Source organism: Gossypium raimondii, chromosome 9 (assembly GCF_025698545.1).
Source record: "Gossypium raimondii isolate GPD5lz chromosome 9, ASM2569854v1, whole genome shotgun sequence".
Lineage (NCBI taxonomy): Eukaryota > Viridiplantae > Streptophyta > Magnoliopsida > Malvales > Malvaceae > Gossypium > Gossypium raimondii.
In genome coordinates, this window is record NC_068573.1 from 39,684,729 (window position 1) to 39,702,084 (window position 17,356).

Consider the following 17,356-nt stretch of genomic DNA (forward strand, 5'->3'; position numbering starts at 1 on the left):
GCATATACAATATAGCCCAACAGTAAAAATGATTAAAAACAAGTGTGAGCCCAAAAGTATATGCTATATATTAATATTATATTAAACAGCTTAAGATTATGTGTAATACGTCGAAGAGCAAATGAACAATAGAGAGGTTTTGAAATCTCACTTTTTGGTTAATCATGGCATAAGTTTGTTTCTTGTTTCTTTTTTTAAAGTATTGTTTCTCAATCAAATCAAATCTTCTTAGATTCTTGTTTAAAGTAACGAATAGTGTATCTTGTGATTTTAACAAAAAAAAAAAATCTTTTTATATTTTGGCGACCTGAGTGATTACTTACATCTAGTGAAATGACTTACTATTCTTTTATCTTCACCAAAAATCATAAAAGACTTGGGAAATTTGAACACTCAAATCTGTTCCTATATCAAACTCTCCACGGAAGAGATGAAGTAAATATTGGAAGAAAACAATAGAAAAATCTGAAAAGAAAAAGCAGGACCACAATTACACCATTATTCTTCCGACCCCAAATTAGTTGAGTAAAATAATACTAATAAAACTTGTTTGGTCTGCATTATTTTATTATTTATTATCTGCAGAAAATATGAATAATAACTTGTACCATGAAACAAGCCACCAAGACATGGAAATCAAAGCACCTCTGAAATGGATCAGTGTTCCACTCAACAAAAAATGACCCACCAGCTTAATTGCTACAATAAAAATATATAACTTTAATTAAACAAGCCGTAAAAGTGGAATTGATTAATTAGTTAATAGCAGTGAGTGCTGTTTTAATGAAGAAATGAAAAAGGAAAGAAAACTGTTAAAAGTAATGGCACCTGGATGTAGCATCCTACTCAAAAGACAGTACTGCCCTTGTCTTTTTGCAGTTATTGATGAGGCAAGGGGAGAGTGAAAAGGAAATCTGGTATGGTCTTTGGTGGTGTCTGGCAAATGAAAAACCACTTTTCCAGAATATTGAAGTTGATGATTATATGTATTTATATTTGTAATGCTAATTGAGAAATTCACCTTTAGGCTATAAGGTATCGTCCAAGTTTCATTTTTGTTTTTTCGTTAGGCTTATATTCTTCAACAGTTCAAGTTTGATCGAATACTTTGTTTTGTTTTGTTTTTCATGTAATAAATCTGCCCTCGTTGCTCTATAGCTCCCAAAGTTTGATTTTTTTTTCTCCTTGTTTGTTTTCATGAATTACTGTGTCTCTTCTTCACTGTCTCTTAGTATACCACAAATCTAAAATCTATTTTTTTAAAATTATTTGATGCAAGACTTGAAGTGGGTATTTGAAGAAACCACCATTGTTGCTCAAGTGAAGCTGCTTTTATAGTAGTTGAGGTTATCTGCTCCAGTGCAGCAGCACCCAAATATCTGCAATGAGAAAGAAGTTAGCTTCAGTGCTTCTTTTGTCTCTTGTTACAGTGGTTTTTAGCACCACTGACTCTGGTGACCTTGATGTTTTAATGCAATTCAGAGATGAACTTGATAATCCGGAGCTCTTGAAATGGCCCGAAAAGGGTGGTGATCCTTGTGGTCCTCCAAGCTGGAACCACATCTATTGTGAGAATTCCAGGGTTACTCAGATTCAGGCTCAAGGTATGGGGTTGAAGGGTACTTTGCCTCAAAACTTGAACAAACTCTCCATGCTCAAGAACATTGGTCTCCAAAGGAACCAGTTGAGCGGAAAGTTGCCATCTTTTTCTGGTTTATCTAATTTGCGGTATGCTTATTTGGATTACAACAATTTTGATTCTATTCCATCTGATTTCCTTGATGGTTTAGATAATCTGGAAGTCTTGGCATTGGATGCCAACAATTTTAATGCTAGTACAGGCTGGTCATTCCCTAAGGCTTTGGAAAATTCTGCTCAATTGACCAATCTTTCTTGTATGAACTGTAATTTGATCGGGCCATTGCCAGATTTCCTTGGTTCCATGCCTTCCTTGACAAACTTGATGCTTTCTGGTAATAGGTTGTCTGGTGAAATTCAGGGAACTTTCAATGGCAGTGCTTTACAGATGCTTTGGCTGAATAATCAACTGCATGGAGGGATGACTGGTCCAATCGATGTTGTGGCAACAATGGAGTCCCTCACAGTTTTATGGCTGCACGGGAACCACTTCACTGGAACAATCCCAGAGAGTATTGGTAAGTTAACTCTCTTGAAGGATCTCAATCTTAATAGTAACAAACTTGTTGGCCTAATTCCTATTAGTTTAGCAAATATGAGACTGCAAAACTTAGATTTAAACAATAATCACTTGATGGGTCCAATTCCAATGTTCAAAGCATCAAAGGTAACTTTTGCTTCAAACAAGTTCTGTCAAGCCACTCAGGGGCTTCTTTGCTCCCCAGAAGTTATGGCACTTATAGAGTTTCTTGGAGTGGTGAATTACCCTTCCAAGCTTGTATCCTCCTGGTCTGGTAATGAGCCCTGCAACTGGTTGGGAATTAGATGCAATAGTGGGAAGGTTTCAGTCATAAATTTGCCCCATTATAATCTCTCTGGTTGTTTGAGTCCTTCAGTTGCAAAGCTGGACTCCCTTTCTCAAATCAGGCTTCAATCTAACAATCTAAGTGGTCCCATTCCAAATAACTGGACTAGCTTGAAATCCCTAGAAACTCTGGATCTCAGTGGCAATAACATATCTGGTCCTTTACCAAAATTTAGTAGAACTGTGAAGCTTGTCGTAACTGGTAATCCTTTATTGAACGGTGATAAGACAGACCATACCAAAGGGGCTAATATTCCACCTGAGAGTTCAGATTCTCCACCCAATATCCCTACTACGTCATCACAAGATTCAGATCCGGGTTCCCCTGCCACTAACTCTTCTCTGAAATCAACAAAAACAAAAGGTTTCAAAAGAAACACATTTGTTTTGATCATGGCTCCTGTTGCAAGTTTTGCACTTGTTGCATTTCTTGTCATTCCTCTATCCATCTACTTTTATAAGAAGAGAAAAGACAGTAATTTGTCTTCAACTTCCCAGGTAATCCCTCCCAGGGATCCATCTGATCCAGATAATATGGTTAAGGTTGTTGTTGCTGCCAATAACACCAATGGAAACACTTCTACCCTAACAGGGAGTGGCTCTGCAAGCAGAAATAGTAGTAGCATTGGGGAGTCTCATGTTATTGAAGCTGGAAATTTGGTCATATCAGTTCAAGTTCTTCGGAATGTAACAAAAAATTTTGCAGGACAGAAAGAGCTCGGCCGTGGTGGCTTTGGTGTAGTTTATAAAGGGGAACTAGATGATGGAACACAAATTGCAGTTAAAAGAATGGAGGCTGGTGTGATTACAAACAAGGCTTTGGATGAATTCCAGGCTGAAATTGCAGTCCTTTCAAAGGTTCGGCACCGCCATTTGGTATCTCTTTTGGGTTATTCCATTGAAGGCAATGAGAGAATTCTTGTTTATGAATATATGTCTCAAGGTGCTCTTAGCAAGCATCTTTTCCATTGGAAGAGCCTGAAATTAGAGCCTCTATCTTGGAAGAGACGGCTAAATATCGCCTTGGATGTAGCCAGAGGAATGGAGTATCTTCACACCCTGGGTCATCAAAGCTTCATACATAGAGATCTTAAGTCTTCAAATATTTTACTTGGTGATGATTTCAGAGCAAAAGTTTCAGACTTTGGTTTAGTCAAACTTGCTCCTAACGGGGAGAAATCTGTTGTGACCAGGCTTGCTGGGACTTTTGGTTACTTAGCACCAGAATATGCAGGTAAGCAAACTGTCTAAGGTTGTCCAATCATTTGAAATGAGATCAGGCTTAAATAAACATAAGTTTTCTCATGAAATAGTTTACTTTGCTTAAAACTTTTAACCATTCTTTCTTTCAATATGAATGTAGTTTGAACTCCTCCTTGGAGTTACAAGGACTTTTTGAAAGTAATATATGCCGGTAGTAAGCTGATCTAGAGGATTTTAAGCTGATTTGTTCTAGTCTTTGCACAAATGGAAGCATATCCCGTAGTTGTTATTGATGTCATTTGTTTTTGTACTGACTCTAACTTCAAAGTTCCAGTATACTTCAGTTACAGGAAAAATCACCACCAAAGCCGATGTTTTTAGTTTTGGTGTCGTGCTGATGGAACTTCTGACTGGATTGACTGCACTTGATGAGGATAGGCCTGAAGAGACCCAGTACTTAGCTGCATGGTTCTGGCATATCAAACCAGACAAGGAGAAATTAAGGGCTGCTATCGACCCATCTCTCGATGTAAAGGATGAAACATTTGAGAGTGTCTCCATCATTGCTGAACTTGCTGGACATTGCACTGCAAGGGAACCCAGCCAACGGCCAGACATGGGGCATGCTGTGAATGTATTGGCTCCACTTGTTGAAAAATGGAAACCACTGGATGATGATAATGATGATTATTGTGCCATTGATTACAGCCTTCCTCTTAATCAGATGGTGAAAGACTGGCAGGAAGCTGAAGGAAAAGATTTTAGTTATTTGGACCTAGAAGACAGCAAAGGTAGTATCCCGGCTCGGCCTACTGGTTTTGCAGAGTCATTCAATTCTGCCGATGGTCGATAAAAAAGAGGTACTTCGTTGCATTTCTTTGAATTCCTTGTTGTTATAAATAGTAGTTTGTGTTCTATCTATTTGAGAATTCAATGTTGATATATATTTCCGCATTAAATATAGTCGTTTGTAATATTTTGCTGCTTATGATGGTGTAAGTTGCTTTGATTAATTTTATGGGCAGAGACGTCTTGTTAGCCAACAGACATTATAATTGGTATTAGAACCAGATATCTAAACTAACTTGTCGCCCCACCGAAACAAACAACAATATCCATGTCTCTCTGTCTCAACTCCTCCTTGTCCTTCCCAAGTAAAACTCTACATCATAAGAGGTTTGCCACAAGGATGGATGCAGCAGATTTCTGGATTGACATTAACTCTTTTCGAATTATGAATTGGATTCTTTGTTATTTGTTTATATTTTTTTCTGCTGAATTAAAATCAACAAGTTATTCGGGAGACAATACTAGATTGGACAAATGGACCGAAAACCATAAAGGCAAAAAACATGTTGCAAGTATGTCGGAAAGCAATGATATATAGTGAGAGAGGCAACCGAGTAAGTACATAATTGCAGGGGTGTTCGTCCAACGGGAAGTAAGAAGTAAATTATGGCGGAAGTAGGATGCTTCTTGAGTCTATCATCATATATGTTTTTACAAAGCCAATGGATAATTCCAATCCAATCGTAGTATTATTTTAATTAAGGCAACAGCTTAACTTGGTTTTCAGTTTAAAATAATAATGTTTTTTTTTTCTTCTTGGAAAAGATACTACTAATAAGAATAAATAAATAAACAATTCTAGTTTATTAAAAATAATAAACTAGAATTATTTGAATTCAATAGATCAGCATTGAATTTATTTTAATTTTAGAGTGTTTAGTGATTTTTTAAATGCATTAAAATTTTAAAAATTGGTTAATTAAAGTAATGAAATCCAATTCAAATCTATTTATTTTTATAAGGGTTAAAAAGTAAATAAAATCAATTAAACTCTTAAAATTTCACTTTATTAAGCCTTTAATGACAAAAATTATCAACTGAAATCTTTTATTAATGGAAATCTTCAATTAACTAATTTGATTGTTAATTATGTTGACATGGTAAATGATGCTGACGTGGTCATACTAGAGCCGTTGTTTTTGTCAATTTTTTGACAACTTTGCTCATTTTTTGTTATTATTCTTCTGATTTATTGAAAAAAAGTATGGCGGTTTCATTTCTTTTCTTTTTTCATAATAGAACTGTTATTCCTGATTAATACAATGGACAAATTAATGATTTTCCATCAATGAGATGCTGACTACACAACAATAATTCTAGTGCTATTTGCATAAATTGTGAATTTATCCTTTTAAATTTTATATTTTTAAAAAAATTAAAATCCCAGTCTTGATCAATTTTATTAAATTATAGTATTTCCAATATCTAATATGATATTATTACATGTCAACATGCTATTTCCACCTCTTACTAAAAATAGCTAATCTAATGATATATTAATTCTTTCACTCGAAAAGAATGGCCTACTCAAATTACCTCAAAAAGAAAAGCCCATAAACTTAATTGGTCGAATTGTTGGGCTTTTGGGCCGATTACAAGAAAATAAATAAGAGACTTTGAAAGGGGTTTTATCAGATGCCTAAACCCTTGCTGGCGATTGACCTATAAACCAGAACTCGGAAACCAGGTTCGTTGTTGTGTTACTGTTCATTCTCGGAAAGCAAACGCAAATATTTTGGTAAAAATTGGCGAATTTCGTTAACATCCTTCCCCCCTTTTTCATTTATGCGAAGAAGTACTGTGATTTTACGTCTATTGGTGTAGTAAAATGGTGCGTTCGAAGGCTCCTTCAAAGAAGCAGCAAAAGAAAGGCATAGATTTCAAAGTAATTCTACTGCTAATGCTTCCTTTCTGTTTTCTTGTATTACTCGCTACTATTTTAAAAAAATATTTATTTGAGTTTATTTACAGAAAATAAAGAGAAAGCTAGGCCGGAAATTGCCTCCACCGAAGAATGCCACAAATACTGAAATTAAATCCAAAGGTGAGAGTTAATAATTTAATCTGTTATCATATTTTTACTTTAGAATTAGGGAGACAATATGTTTAGCTGGAAAAAGTAACTAGTGGAATTTGAAACACTTCTTTTGCTACAAAAAATTCTTAGTTATAATCTCGAAAAGCATTATTGCTAGCTTTATTGGGGACCTGATTGATCGAAATTTGCTATTATGTGTATTGCGCGAGCAGCAATTGTACTTCCTGAGCAGAGTGTGGCAACAAACAAGGAAGGTTTAGCTGTGAGTAAGAAAGGATTGACTTTGAAAGAACTTCTTCAGCAAACATCTCATCATAACGCCAAAGTTCGAAGGGGTACCTTTTTTTTATGATTTTAAAGAATTACAGCCTTTTTATTGTTCGATTGCATTATTTGTTTTCTAATTTGTGATTCATGAATAAACTTCTTATTTTTTATTCTTTTAGATTTTAGATGATTTGTTCATTGAGTATAATTTATGAATCTGTGTTTGTTTTTGAGTTCCGTAAATTGTTCTTTATATGAGTTTTCTTCTCCTTGAAGATGCATTAATGGGAATCAAGGATTTAGTCCTTAATCATCCGGCAGAGTTGAGGCTGCACAGATATGCAGTTATAGAGAAACTGCGGGAGCGGATAAGTGATGATGATAAAGTAGTTAGGGAAGCGTTATATCAACTGTTTAAGTCTGAAATTTTCCCTGGTTGTGCTGAGGTTTTTTTTTTCCCCCTTTTGTTTGTTTGCTCTTAAATTCAAGCTGGTGTTTACTTTCAAGATTAAGTTTTCCATGATAGTGTATTGCTACATGCTTATATTATTCGGTAGAAATTCTGGTGATGCAGATATCTTTATGCTTTAGCTTTTGATGTTATTTATTAAATATTTAAAGGGCTGATTTAGACTAGCTTATATTGTTTCATAAACAAGCCAGAGTTGTCAAGGGCACAAAGCGCATTCTAGGTGGTAGAGCCCTTATATTGCCTTAGGCACAAGGTGCAAAAAAGGCTCTAGCCTAAGTGAAGTAAAGCATGATATGCATGTATGTATGTATGTGACTTTTTTATGTGTGTGTGTGTATAAAGCTTAAGACATATAATAAACTCTAAAGTTTGGTCTAGTTTATCTACAAAATATGCAATAATGTTATTAGTCAATATGTGTGATTTCCTTATGGTTCATGTCTATAGTTCAATACTAAAATATTGAAAAGTATAAATTTAGATGCTATGCCTTTCTTACGAGTAAAGATATATCTAAGAAAAGAGAAAAAGAAAAGATAAAAAAAGAGAACTTCGATCAACTGGGCTTTTTCTATGCCTAAAGCTTTGCAAGACAGCATGCTTAGGTGCAGCAGGGATGCGCCTGATCAAATGGGCCTTGCCCAAAAGTGTCTTAAGGTGCTTTTGTTGTCTAGTGCAAAGACACAAGCATGGTGCACACCTTCACAACACCGAAACATGCTGGAGAAATGCTAAGTGGGTTTGCTATTTTTGTTTGTCTATGAGTTTGGTATTCTTTTTTGTATGCTGATGTGTCTCTTAAGGTGTGAAATTACTCTCATAGTTCAAACGTGGCTCAGGGTGGAATGCTGTTTAAGGCGAAGGAATTATTATCATTTTTAAGTGTATGCTTAAACCAGATTATTGTTCTTAGGATCAATACTTGATTTCACATGTATGTATATATGTATGTGTTTGTCGTATACATATACATATATATCTTTTAGAAAATAATCCTGCCCGAGTTTCTTTCTGCTACCATCTTTTCTAGATGTGCTTCATTTGTTGTCCTGTGAGAATGAGTTAAGATATGGCTGTACCTATTTTCTCCATTTATCATTTTTATAGTGATTATTCTTGTCCATTTAACTGACAATAGGTTTTGGCTTTTCTTTTCCAGGATAATCAAGGACTTCTCATCTCCTTATTGATGACATATATTTTCAATGCAATGACAAATTTAGCAATTGACATCCGCATGATGGCTTTCAAATTTTTTGATCTTGTTGTGCAATACTATCCTCCTTGCTTTTCATTATATGCTGAGAAGGTACATAATTTAGTCATTTTTTTAATCATTGCAATTATTATATTTTTATTGGCTTCGGTAAACAAGAAATTTTGTTAAAGGAATTGATATATAGTGCAGAAAAGAAAAGTCACGTTGATACTTAATAATATCAGATGTTGAAGCTTTTTTGGTTTCATTGGAACAGGGTATTATTGAGTTTTCAAGATAAAATTAAGTGATGACCTTTTAAACTTGTGATATAGCCAGTCCTTATTCTCTGTAGTTGTATTTCCTTTTTTTTTTCCTGAACTTTTTTATTTAGGATGGTGATATCCCATTTTGAATTAATTTGAGTAATTGTTTCTTGTTGTTTTCTATATATATATTCGTGTGTGTGTTTCTTAGTTGGTTGTTTCATGACCAGATTCTTCAGAGCTATGAAGATATTTTAAGGAAAAACCAGTATTATTTAGAAGACAAGGGGAAGCTCAGAACTACTCTTTCAGGGTTAGTCCGCTGCCTGTCACTGTTGCCAAGCAAAAAGCCAGAATCTGAAAAGGTATGTTCCTATTGTCAATCTTGTGTATACCATCTTTCTTGGCTCTATTATTTTGGCAAAAAAAACATGAGGTGGTTTTTTGTCTGTAATGATACCAGCTTCTAATGCCTGTATTTATTTTCCATTAAATTTCCTAGGGTATTTCAGGAGACAGGATGATACATGCTTTTGAGCCTGATGCACCAACAGCAAATACTGGTATGTAAAAGCTTAATGCACCGTCTTCATTACACTTTTTTTCTCCTTCGTGTTGCTTTTCTATTCCACTAAATGAATGATGGTTACAATTAATTGGAAAGTGTATGGTCTGGTTTCTGTGTTTATGCCTTGTGCAATTCCCCCCCTCCCCCCCCCCCCCAAAAAAAAAATAATTATTAGGTTTTTTTGGGCTTCAATTTCTGTTTGTTCTTTAAAGTATTAAATTGTGCATTTGCTGCCATCTCTTCCTAATGGAGTTAGGTGACTTCTCTATCTAACAATCAGAGTTGAGGAGTGTGTTTTCTTCATTATTGTAATAATAAGTAGTATAAATTGCAAAGTTTCTTAACCTTGCCGCGCTAAACTGTCTTTTTTCCCTGCTACATACTCTGCTCCAAATTTTGTCAACTTTGTTATTTTGTTCTTTTCTTTTCAGCTTTTTTTGTTTTAATTGGGAGGTGAAGAAAACCATGCTGGCATGCTCTGGTTGTATTAACAACTGTATTTTTGTTCCTGTAGGGTTCTCTACCATTATCAAGAAACTAAAGGACCTTGTGCTAGTTCTAATAAACTGTTTCCAAGATTTTATTCCATTGCTCATTTCTATGCCACAACTGGATGCACAATCATTTGATTGTATATTATCCATACTTCAAAGCATAGATATTGCTGTAAGATTTTTTATTTATGGTACTCATGAAGTGGCAGCTGATTCAATATGCAATCAAACTCTCTCATCACCCTTGTCAAAGAAGTTATTGGGAGTATTTCCCCTTTATCCAAAACACCACCTTTCTGTGAAGGTATTTCCTTAACATGATTTCCGAATCTTTGTTTGCCTTTCCAATGGCCTTTCTTATCTTTTGTCTCTTAACAAATACGTCTTAATTTCTTTCCATTCACTTGTGTAAGGAAAACATTCAGTCAACCCATTTCGTTTTAGCAGTAATAAAACAAAAAGATGAACAATTTTGAGTTTTGTTGGATGCTGATATATCTTGCATTCTATAGACTAATGCTTCAGTTGGTATCTTAGATTATGTTTTATACTGACTGTTGCTGTCTTGTCCTTCTCTGCACATCCAATACTATCACTGTTATTTTGATACTTAGAGGCTTTTGAAAAGAAAAAACAATTGCCTGTGTAGAAAAAATATCTCATTGAGTAATATGGCTTTTGATCAACCCCCGTTGTTGACCACTAGAATTGAGAACCATGTATCTTGCCTCTCCCCTGTTCCTTCTTGATATGCTTGTGTGAGAGTAACCCTAACCATTACATGATTTCTTTAGAAACTGTTTTTGATTTTTCCTTAATCTTTTATTGCAACTGATCCTTTTATATTTTGAATTTAGGAGGATGATAGATATTTTATCCTGAACATTGTCATAACGGAGATATTTTTGCACCTCCGGGAATGGATCTGCCCTTCTGCAAATGTGTTTGAGAAATTTCTCGAGTTTATAGAGAATGCACTGCTCGGCACGGTTGGCTTCTTGAAACCATCTTGCATTCCTTTATCTGGTTTCTTTCTGAACTTGCTCATTGAAGTAAAAGTAAACTCTCAAGTTTAAAGATCATGTAATGGTTTTTTTCTTATAAAACAAGGTTTTGATTCAACTTATGAATTCTTAAGATTCAAAAGGTTATCTATTGTACCTACTGTAGTTTCATACTGGAAGGTAAAGAGAACAATTAGTGTGTTGAGAGGGGGTGTCTTCATTTTTTTCATACCATATCACAATTATGATGGATGTGTGCCTTGCATTAAAACTTGGTTAATAGTCTGATACGGACCTTTGGAGAACCAAACCTCAAAAGCTGGCTATTGAGGCTAGAGCGCCTAGGTCCATATAAACTCCACTAGGAAATTCCTTACTTTCCTATGTGGGATCCAAGTCCCATACCTTGCAATTGGCACATAAAAATCTACCACACTCTGCAGCCCCAGCGCCCACGCGGGCTAGTTTTATGCTAGCTTAATCTATCCTTGGGCAAACACTGCAATGCTGGTGTCACCACCTGCGCCGCACGATTGCAACTAAGAAACATGATTGTTGGCTTTGATACCAATTGATACAGACGTTTGGAGAACCACAGCCCAAAAGCTAGAGGTTGGAGAGCCTAGGTCCATATAAACCCCATTAGGAAATCCCTCACTTTCCTATGTGGGATCCAAGTCCCATACTTTGCAATTGGCACATAACATAGTCATTGCAATTTCTTGGAGATCAGTGTTTACCTGTTCATAATCTTTCAAAATTCAGCAATTCAAGGGTCTGATTGTAGATTGTAGTAGGGAATTGTTTGGAATAGTTCTTGGAAAGGTTGAGAACCACTGAAAATTGGAATAGGATTTCTGTGGTTGAAGTCAGAGAAAATTTAGTGGCTAAGGAAGTATTTCTGGCTAGTTACTCTTTTTCTTTTTTTGCTTTCTTGGTTTGATTTAAAAATCTATTGTCTACCTGAGAACAATTTTCCTCGGATTATTAGCTTTGCATTTTAAATTACGCAATAATTTCAAATTTTATTTTGTCATCATACTTCTCCGAATTAGTTTAAAGGTTCTTAAAGTATTTTGATGCTCTTCAACTATAAGACTCATTTTATGTTATGGAGTGCAGACTTTATAGAATTGCTTCTGATAACTTGCATCCTGTAGATTTGTAGTAGCACACGTTCTGGTAAAGTAGCATGGGAAAAGCATGTACCTTCATTGCTTCCTTTCATTCCGAAACTTGCATCAGAAGTGGAAACTCGTTGGCAGTTACGCATTCTTGAGGTTGGTTTTATTTTGAGAGCACTGTTTTAAGTATATTATCGTGATTAGTTTTTCTCTTGTTTTATGGGCTTCCAGTTTTGTTGGCCATATGGTTCAAGGTGATTGTTTCACAGGTCTTAAGAAAATAACCATTAAAAACTTTGTTGCAGTCATTTACTCAGACATTCAAGGGTTGCAATCCAGAGTCTTCACTTAAATTGTCTTGCCTGTCCATGATTGAAGAAATGTTAATTCCTGTAAGCTCAATTCGATACATTTTAAGTGTCACTAAAAGGCAACTCCTATTTTGGACCTCATTTGCACCATCTGAAAATTAAGTCTAGTACTATTTTTTAAATAACAGAATGGAGATAAGCACTATACTGAAGCAAGTGATACTGTGGTATTAGACTTTCAGACTGTTTGGATAAGAGAGCTGCCCTCGTTGTTAATGCTTCTTGGTGATAGACAACCATCCTCTTCTCAGGTATTAACCTATTTTACTTTCTGAGCTTCACTAACATGGTTAGATGGTGGACAAAATTGTTGAAGTTGAAAAGTTAGAGCATTGTTTATAATCATCTTAACCAATGATCCACTTTGTTGTGAGTCCTCAAAACACGAGTAACTATTTTTCTTGCACCTTAGGTTGTCTTGCGCCTTCTTCTTCGTCTCGGGCAATTTTGCGGTTCAAACTCTTTTCTTTTTTGGGACTATGAAAATACTCAATTTGCACTCAGTGAGTTTTACAGCACATGTGAAGAAGGTATAAGTTAATTTTTGCCGAAACTTTAGTTGATGAAACAAACTTACGTACTTTAGAATTGACATATCATTTCATTTCTTCGTTTTCAGGAAACATATACTATGGTCCTTTCATGAGACTTCCTAGGGATTGTCAGGAGTTGTCTATCTGTTGCCTTTATTATTTCTCTAACTTGAGTGCACTTTTGCTGAAATCAGTAGCTTTATGTTGCCTGTGTAAGTGTTTTTTACGATTGTTTGTTTTAGGTCCTTTATATTAAAATTTTGTACTTTTATAATTTCAAAACCTTTATGTTTTTTACATCTGAAACCAATACCAAAAAGATAAAAAATTTGAGGTTTTCAAAAAAGAAAGATGACAGTTTCAGACGTCCCAAAATGGCAAGTTTTTCTTTAAGGTAACCCAAAATGGAAAGTTGGCATATAATTGAGGGACAGTATTATTTTGCTTTAGTAAAAGACAAAAGAAGTGAGTTGTACATTTGGACATTTGTGCTGCTGGATGTTGCCGGCACCTTCTTTTTGCCTTTTGGTGGATGATCTTATTGTAAATTTGGTGAGGAGATGCTTAAAATAGCAAGGCTACATTTACTCTGTTTGACATATAATGTCTTCTATTATCTTCATTGTCCTCTATATTTCAGGTCCTGAATTGGAGCTTTTTGTATCTTTCCGGATTATAGAGGTTCTGCATGCTGCCTACAAAGCTGGACACATCCAAATTGCTGATCATATCAGCTTCTTCATGACTTTACTATCTCGTTTCAAAGTTTTCCCTGGTATTTCAGAACTATCTTCACTTTCCAATTTTGTTGGTTATATCACTTGGCTCTTTTCTTTTGTCTTTTCAACAAATTTAAATATTTTGTTATCTTTTAACTTAACCCTTTATGGTGCATATGCTTGTAAATTTGTAACTCGTAAGCTCATAATGGCATGCTACACAATAGGATGGTTTTGTAAAATGTTTTTACTTCCTAACTACAGAGAGTTGGCCCTTTAGATTCTATTGATTTGGTTGCTCCTAAAACTCCTCTTTCTATGAGCGGGGAATAAGGTGCTTCATGGTGCAAGTGCTTATAGGGGAATAAATGACTGCTACACTCTGTTCTGTTTTGATACCTTTATAGTTTTACTTGTGATTTTACTTTATGATTATTTGATATCTATCTCAACGGGATTTCAAATTTGCAGAAAATATAGATCCTGTTAGAGAAAGTGATGTAAAGGTTTCAAATCATGGAGCTTTTAAGTCTCTCACCAGCGTGCTTTGCTCATACTTGTCACAGATGGGTGATAGTTCTGTTGTTTTACAAATACTAGATCAAGCAATCATTGGCTTGATAGTAAGTTGACAGAACTGCTTGCATCTTCTTTTCGGTTATTTCCTTGTTCCCATAGCCCAGGGTTTATCCAAGTTTTTGATATGTTGGATGAGTTGTTTCTCATTTTCCATTTGGTCCCTTTCCTTAAAAATTTATCTGCAAGTCAGAATGCTTGACAGTGGTAATGTAACCTTTTACAGTTGTTGCAACCACCTCTTGACAATGCATGTGCAATGTTGAGAGTGCTCATTCTGCTGGACTCTAAACCCACTAGGCTTTCTGAACAAAGTATAATTGCTCTAAGCAATTTCCTTCCAGGATATCTTATGGATGTTGTGCATGTAAGTTGTCAGCATTTGCCTTCGACTTAAATTCTTCACATGTTTCTTATCTGCTATCCTGTTATATTTCGCATTTTTAGTTTTTCTGTTGGTCATCTTCTTGCCTTTATATTGATTCTAAATACTATAAATTATTCTTATTTAGTTCTTGTTATTTGTGCATCTATGCTTGAATTTACTAACTCCTACCAGGAGTGAAAGGGAAACCAGCAAATAAAAATTCTATGCATCATCATGTTGTCTCTGTAGACTACTTCGTTTTCTTGATTCTAGTTGCCAAATTTCTTTTGATTTATGCAGTGTATTCCAGAAGATGATGTTCACACATGGCGTTATTACCTTCTACCATGCTTTTTCTTGTTTGATAGGAGTAACAAGGTTCTGAAGCTTGTATTGGATTTAATTGGTTCATTTTTAACTGACAGTAATTTGTCGCTTCCATCTGATACCTCTACAAGATATGCCACTGACAATCTCAGTCGGATAAATGCAACTATTTCTCTGCTACTATTAATGTACAAGGACATTAAAGTTCAGAAAATTATTTCTTTATTCAGAACAGAGGTCAGCTCAATTTTGAAAAGCATAGCTTCTTTACAGGTATGGTTTTGTATCATGCATTGTTCTTCTAAAATGATTTTTATAAGCAAAGAAGCAAAAGTATGGATGAATCTTGTTTGTGTTAATCATGACTGAAATTTCACTAAGATTCTAGCCTCTGGGATCCTTTGAGCATTTATACTTTTATTTGTTTATCATGCATCCTGTGCTCAGTAACATTGATTGTTGATGCTTGATTGTTGATGCGTCAATCCCATTGTTCAGTTTCTGTATATGAATATGATTTCTGCCAAAAGCACATTTTGTTTTAGGTCTTTGGTTTGCATTATTTGGTCCAGTATGCTCTTCTAATCCTATGGACTTCAAGATTTCATTAAATGATGAAAGAATAGAACTTCTTCGTTGGATATGCCCCTTTTCATCCGATTTTGGCAATTTATGACGTTACAACTTATTTCCCTGCTGGGTCTGCTTCCTACTAGATCTGTCCTGCTGTTATATGCCTAGTACCTTTTGACAGCCATATAGTTTTGAAAATAAATGGTGCTTTAGTTAATCCTTTGGACAAGGCCACTGCAAATTAACTTAAATTATAGAACTCCGTGGTTCTCATGTTGTGTGATTAATTCATGTCTTTGGTCTCTTTTCTATTGTTACTGCAGTCTTCAGAAGTCAAGATGACCCTTGAAGAAAGGCACAGATTTCAATGTTCATTTGAACAATTAAAGGTGGTTACTAGTACATCACCTGCTGGCTGATTATCCAATGAACTTTGGGCACTGTGAGTATATTTTATTTTCTTCTATCATTATTATTTTGATACAACTCAATTTTTATTTTGTAAAAGTTTTTCATCTATTTTTAAGATTATACCTCCAAACCCTTGTTCAAAAATGTGTTAGATGCGGTTAGTTAAGGAAAAATGAAGCCAGATAACATAGGTTCTAACAAAAATTTGTGCAACAAAAGGAGAGATTTTCATGTGATGGAAAGGTTAAACAAGACAAAAGAGTCTTAAGAAGAGCTAAGATTACTGCTATAGATTGTTGTCTGAATCCAATGATTTGAAGTTAATATTAATGATGCTTGTAAATAATTGATTCTGTTGGGGAACTATTGTAACTTCAAAAAGAAAAAGGTCTTTAATATCTTTCACATTCCTGTTTCAAGCAGCAAAAAGGCATTTACCCCTTTGAGGGTTTGGGATCGGGACTAAGCAGAAAGCAAGCACAAAAAGGGAAAATGAATCAGGTGGAAGGAATATTGATGAAAATGCTGGTTCAGCTAATCCGACGTTGGTAAGGGCCCTGCTTTGGTTGTTTGTAATTTTAATGGTGTTTAGAGGCGAAATTGTTGATTACAGCACGTGGTTGTAGGATGAAGTACATGCATTGTATATTTGAAAAACATAGATATAGCAGCCAGCCTGCAGTCCAAGGGAAAAGCCATTGAAATGGATCCCAAGGATTACATATTCCAAATCAAATCAGAAATCCTGCCTCATAGATGATTTAGCAGACGCTTATGAATTTTTTTTATAATCATCCATTCTATAATGTAAAATTTTCGGATAACCTGTGAGTATCTTATTCTGCCTATTGCAGCAGTCTCTTTGTTTATTATCGTTTTTCATATTAACTTTTTGTAATTGAAAATTTAGAAGTACGGAACGATTTATTAATTTGACGTTATCTTTAAAAAAAAAGAGAGATGATAATTCAACAGAGCATACCTTGACTTGAACCTATTCGTAATTTCATTTTGCTAAAATAAGGATTTGAAAATTGGTTTGGTAGCAGCTAGAAGTTTGCAAATAAACCTTAAAGGTATGCATGAATGAAAGCCTGTACTACTTCACTTTATACTTGAGTAAATAAGAATAAATTAATTAATAAGGATATGACAAATTAATAGAGAAAATCACTTGCATTGATCAAAGATGTTTTACGCCAAACAAACATGAAAAAAAATAAAGGTTTTTTTAACTATTTCTACTTGAGCAAACAAAGTTCTAAGGAATGTTTGGTTCAATGTAATGTATAGTTATTACAAGTTTATTTTGTAGGCCCACACAAATAGTTGTTTGGTTCAATAGAATACTTATTAGGGATGTATTCCATTTTGGGCTTATGTTAGAAAATTTATTGATTTTTATTTTTTCCCTTTTTCGCTGATTACTAATTCGGTGCTTGAAAAACTCTATTTTACCCTCACCAAATTCTCATTTAAAAAAATACTCGAAC

At 34.8% G+C, this 17,356-nt stretch overlaps 2 protein-coding genes across 7 annotated transcripts; both read left to right on the forward strand.

Annotated features, from left to right (window-relative positions):
- The first annotated feature begins 879 nt into the window (after positions 1 to 879).
- On the forward strand, positions 880 to 4,749 carry LOC105799617 (receptor-like kinase TMK3). 4 transcript variants are annotated; one of them, XM_012630276.2, is made up of 3 exons: positions 880 to 1,035; positions 1,280 to 3,737; positions 4,051 to 4,749. In XM_012630276.2, the coding sequence occupies exons 2-3, from the start codon at positions 1,385 to 1,387 to the stop codon at positions 4,557 to 4,559; spliced, it is 2,862 nt and encodes a 953-aa protein (XP_012485730.1). In that variant the 5' UTR covers positions 880 to 1,035; positions 1,280 to 1,384; the 3' UTR covers positions 4,560 to 4,749. The 4 variants fall into 4 exon arrangements, with proteins under 4 accessions (XP_012485730.1, XP_012485735.1, XP_052477076.1 ...); XM_052621116.1 differs by having other exon boundaries at positions 911 to 1,728; positions 1,981 to 3,737; XM_052621117.1 differs by lacking the exon at positions 880 to 1,035 and having other exon boundaries at positions 1,480 to 1,604; positions 1,981 to 3,737; positions 4,051 to 4,692.
- A 1,446-nt stretch (positions 4,750 to 6,195) lies between these two features.
- LOC105799618 (uncharacterized) lies at positions 6,196 to 16,732 on the forward strand. Of its 3 annotated transcripts, none has more exons than XM_012630285.2 (21): positions 6,196 to 6,293; positions 6,380 to 6,440; positions 6,527 to 6,599; positions 6,806 to 6,928; positions 7,137 to 7,306; positions 8,492 to 8,641; positions 9,027 to 9,161; positions 9,299 to 9,359; positions 9,879 to 10,162; positions 10,716 to 10,847; positions 12,023 to 12,142; positions 12,292 to 12,378; positions 12,486 to 12,608; positions 12,770 to 12,887; positions 12,977 to 13,102; positions 13,531 to 13,665; positions 14,081 to 14,232; positions 14,412 to 14,552; positions 14,853 to 15,152; positions 15,776 to 15,894; positions 16,287 to 16,732. In XM_012630285.2, the coding sequence occupies exons 2-20, from the start codon at positions 6,384 to 6,386 to the stop codon at positions 15,869 to 15,871; spliced, it is 2,583 nt and encodes an 860-aa protein (XP_012485739.1). In that variant the 5' UTR covers positions 6,196 to 6,293; positions 6,380 to 6,383; the 3' UTR covers positions 15,872 to 15,894; positions 16,287 to 16,732. The 3 variants fall into 3 exon arrangements, with proteins under 3 accessions (XP_012485739.1, XP_012485738.1, XP_012485737.1); XM_012630284.2 differs by having other exon boundaries at positions 6,196 to 6,242; XM_012630283.2 differs by having other exon boundaries at positions 6,199 to 6,440.
- Positions 16,733 to 17,356: the final 624 nt, after the last annotated feature.

Excerpts from the sequence above, each read along its gene's own strand:
- LOC105799617 (XM_012630276.2), top strand. The coding sequence starts at position 1,385 with ATGAGAAAGAAGTTAGCTTCAGTGCTTCTTTTGTCTCTTGTTACAGTG. Across the intron at positions 3,738-4,050 it reads CTTAGCACCAGAATATGCAG|TTACAGGAAAAATCACCACC; the intron begins GTAAGCAAACTG and ends AGTATACTTCAG.
- LOC105799618 (XM_012630285.2), top strand. The coding sequence starts at position 6,384 with ATGGTGCGTTCGAAGGCTCCTTCAAAGAAGCAGCAAAAGAAAGGCATA. Across the intron at positions 7,307-8,491 it reads TTTTCCCTGGTTGTGCTGAG|GATAATCAAGGACTTCTCAT; the intron begins GTTTTTTTTTTC and ends TTTCTTTTCCAG. Across the intron at positions 15,153-15,775 it reads AAAGCATAGCTTCTTTACAG|TCTTCAGAAGTCAAGATGAC; the intron begins GTATGGTTTTGT and ends TTGTTACTGCAG.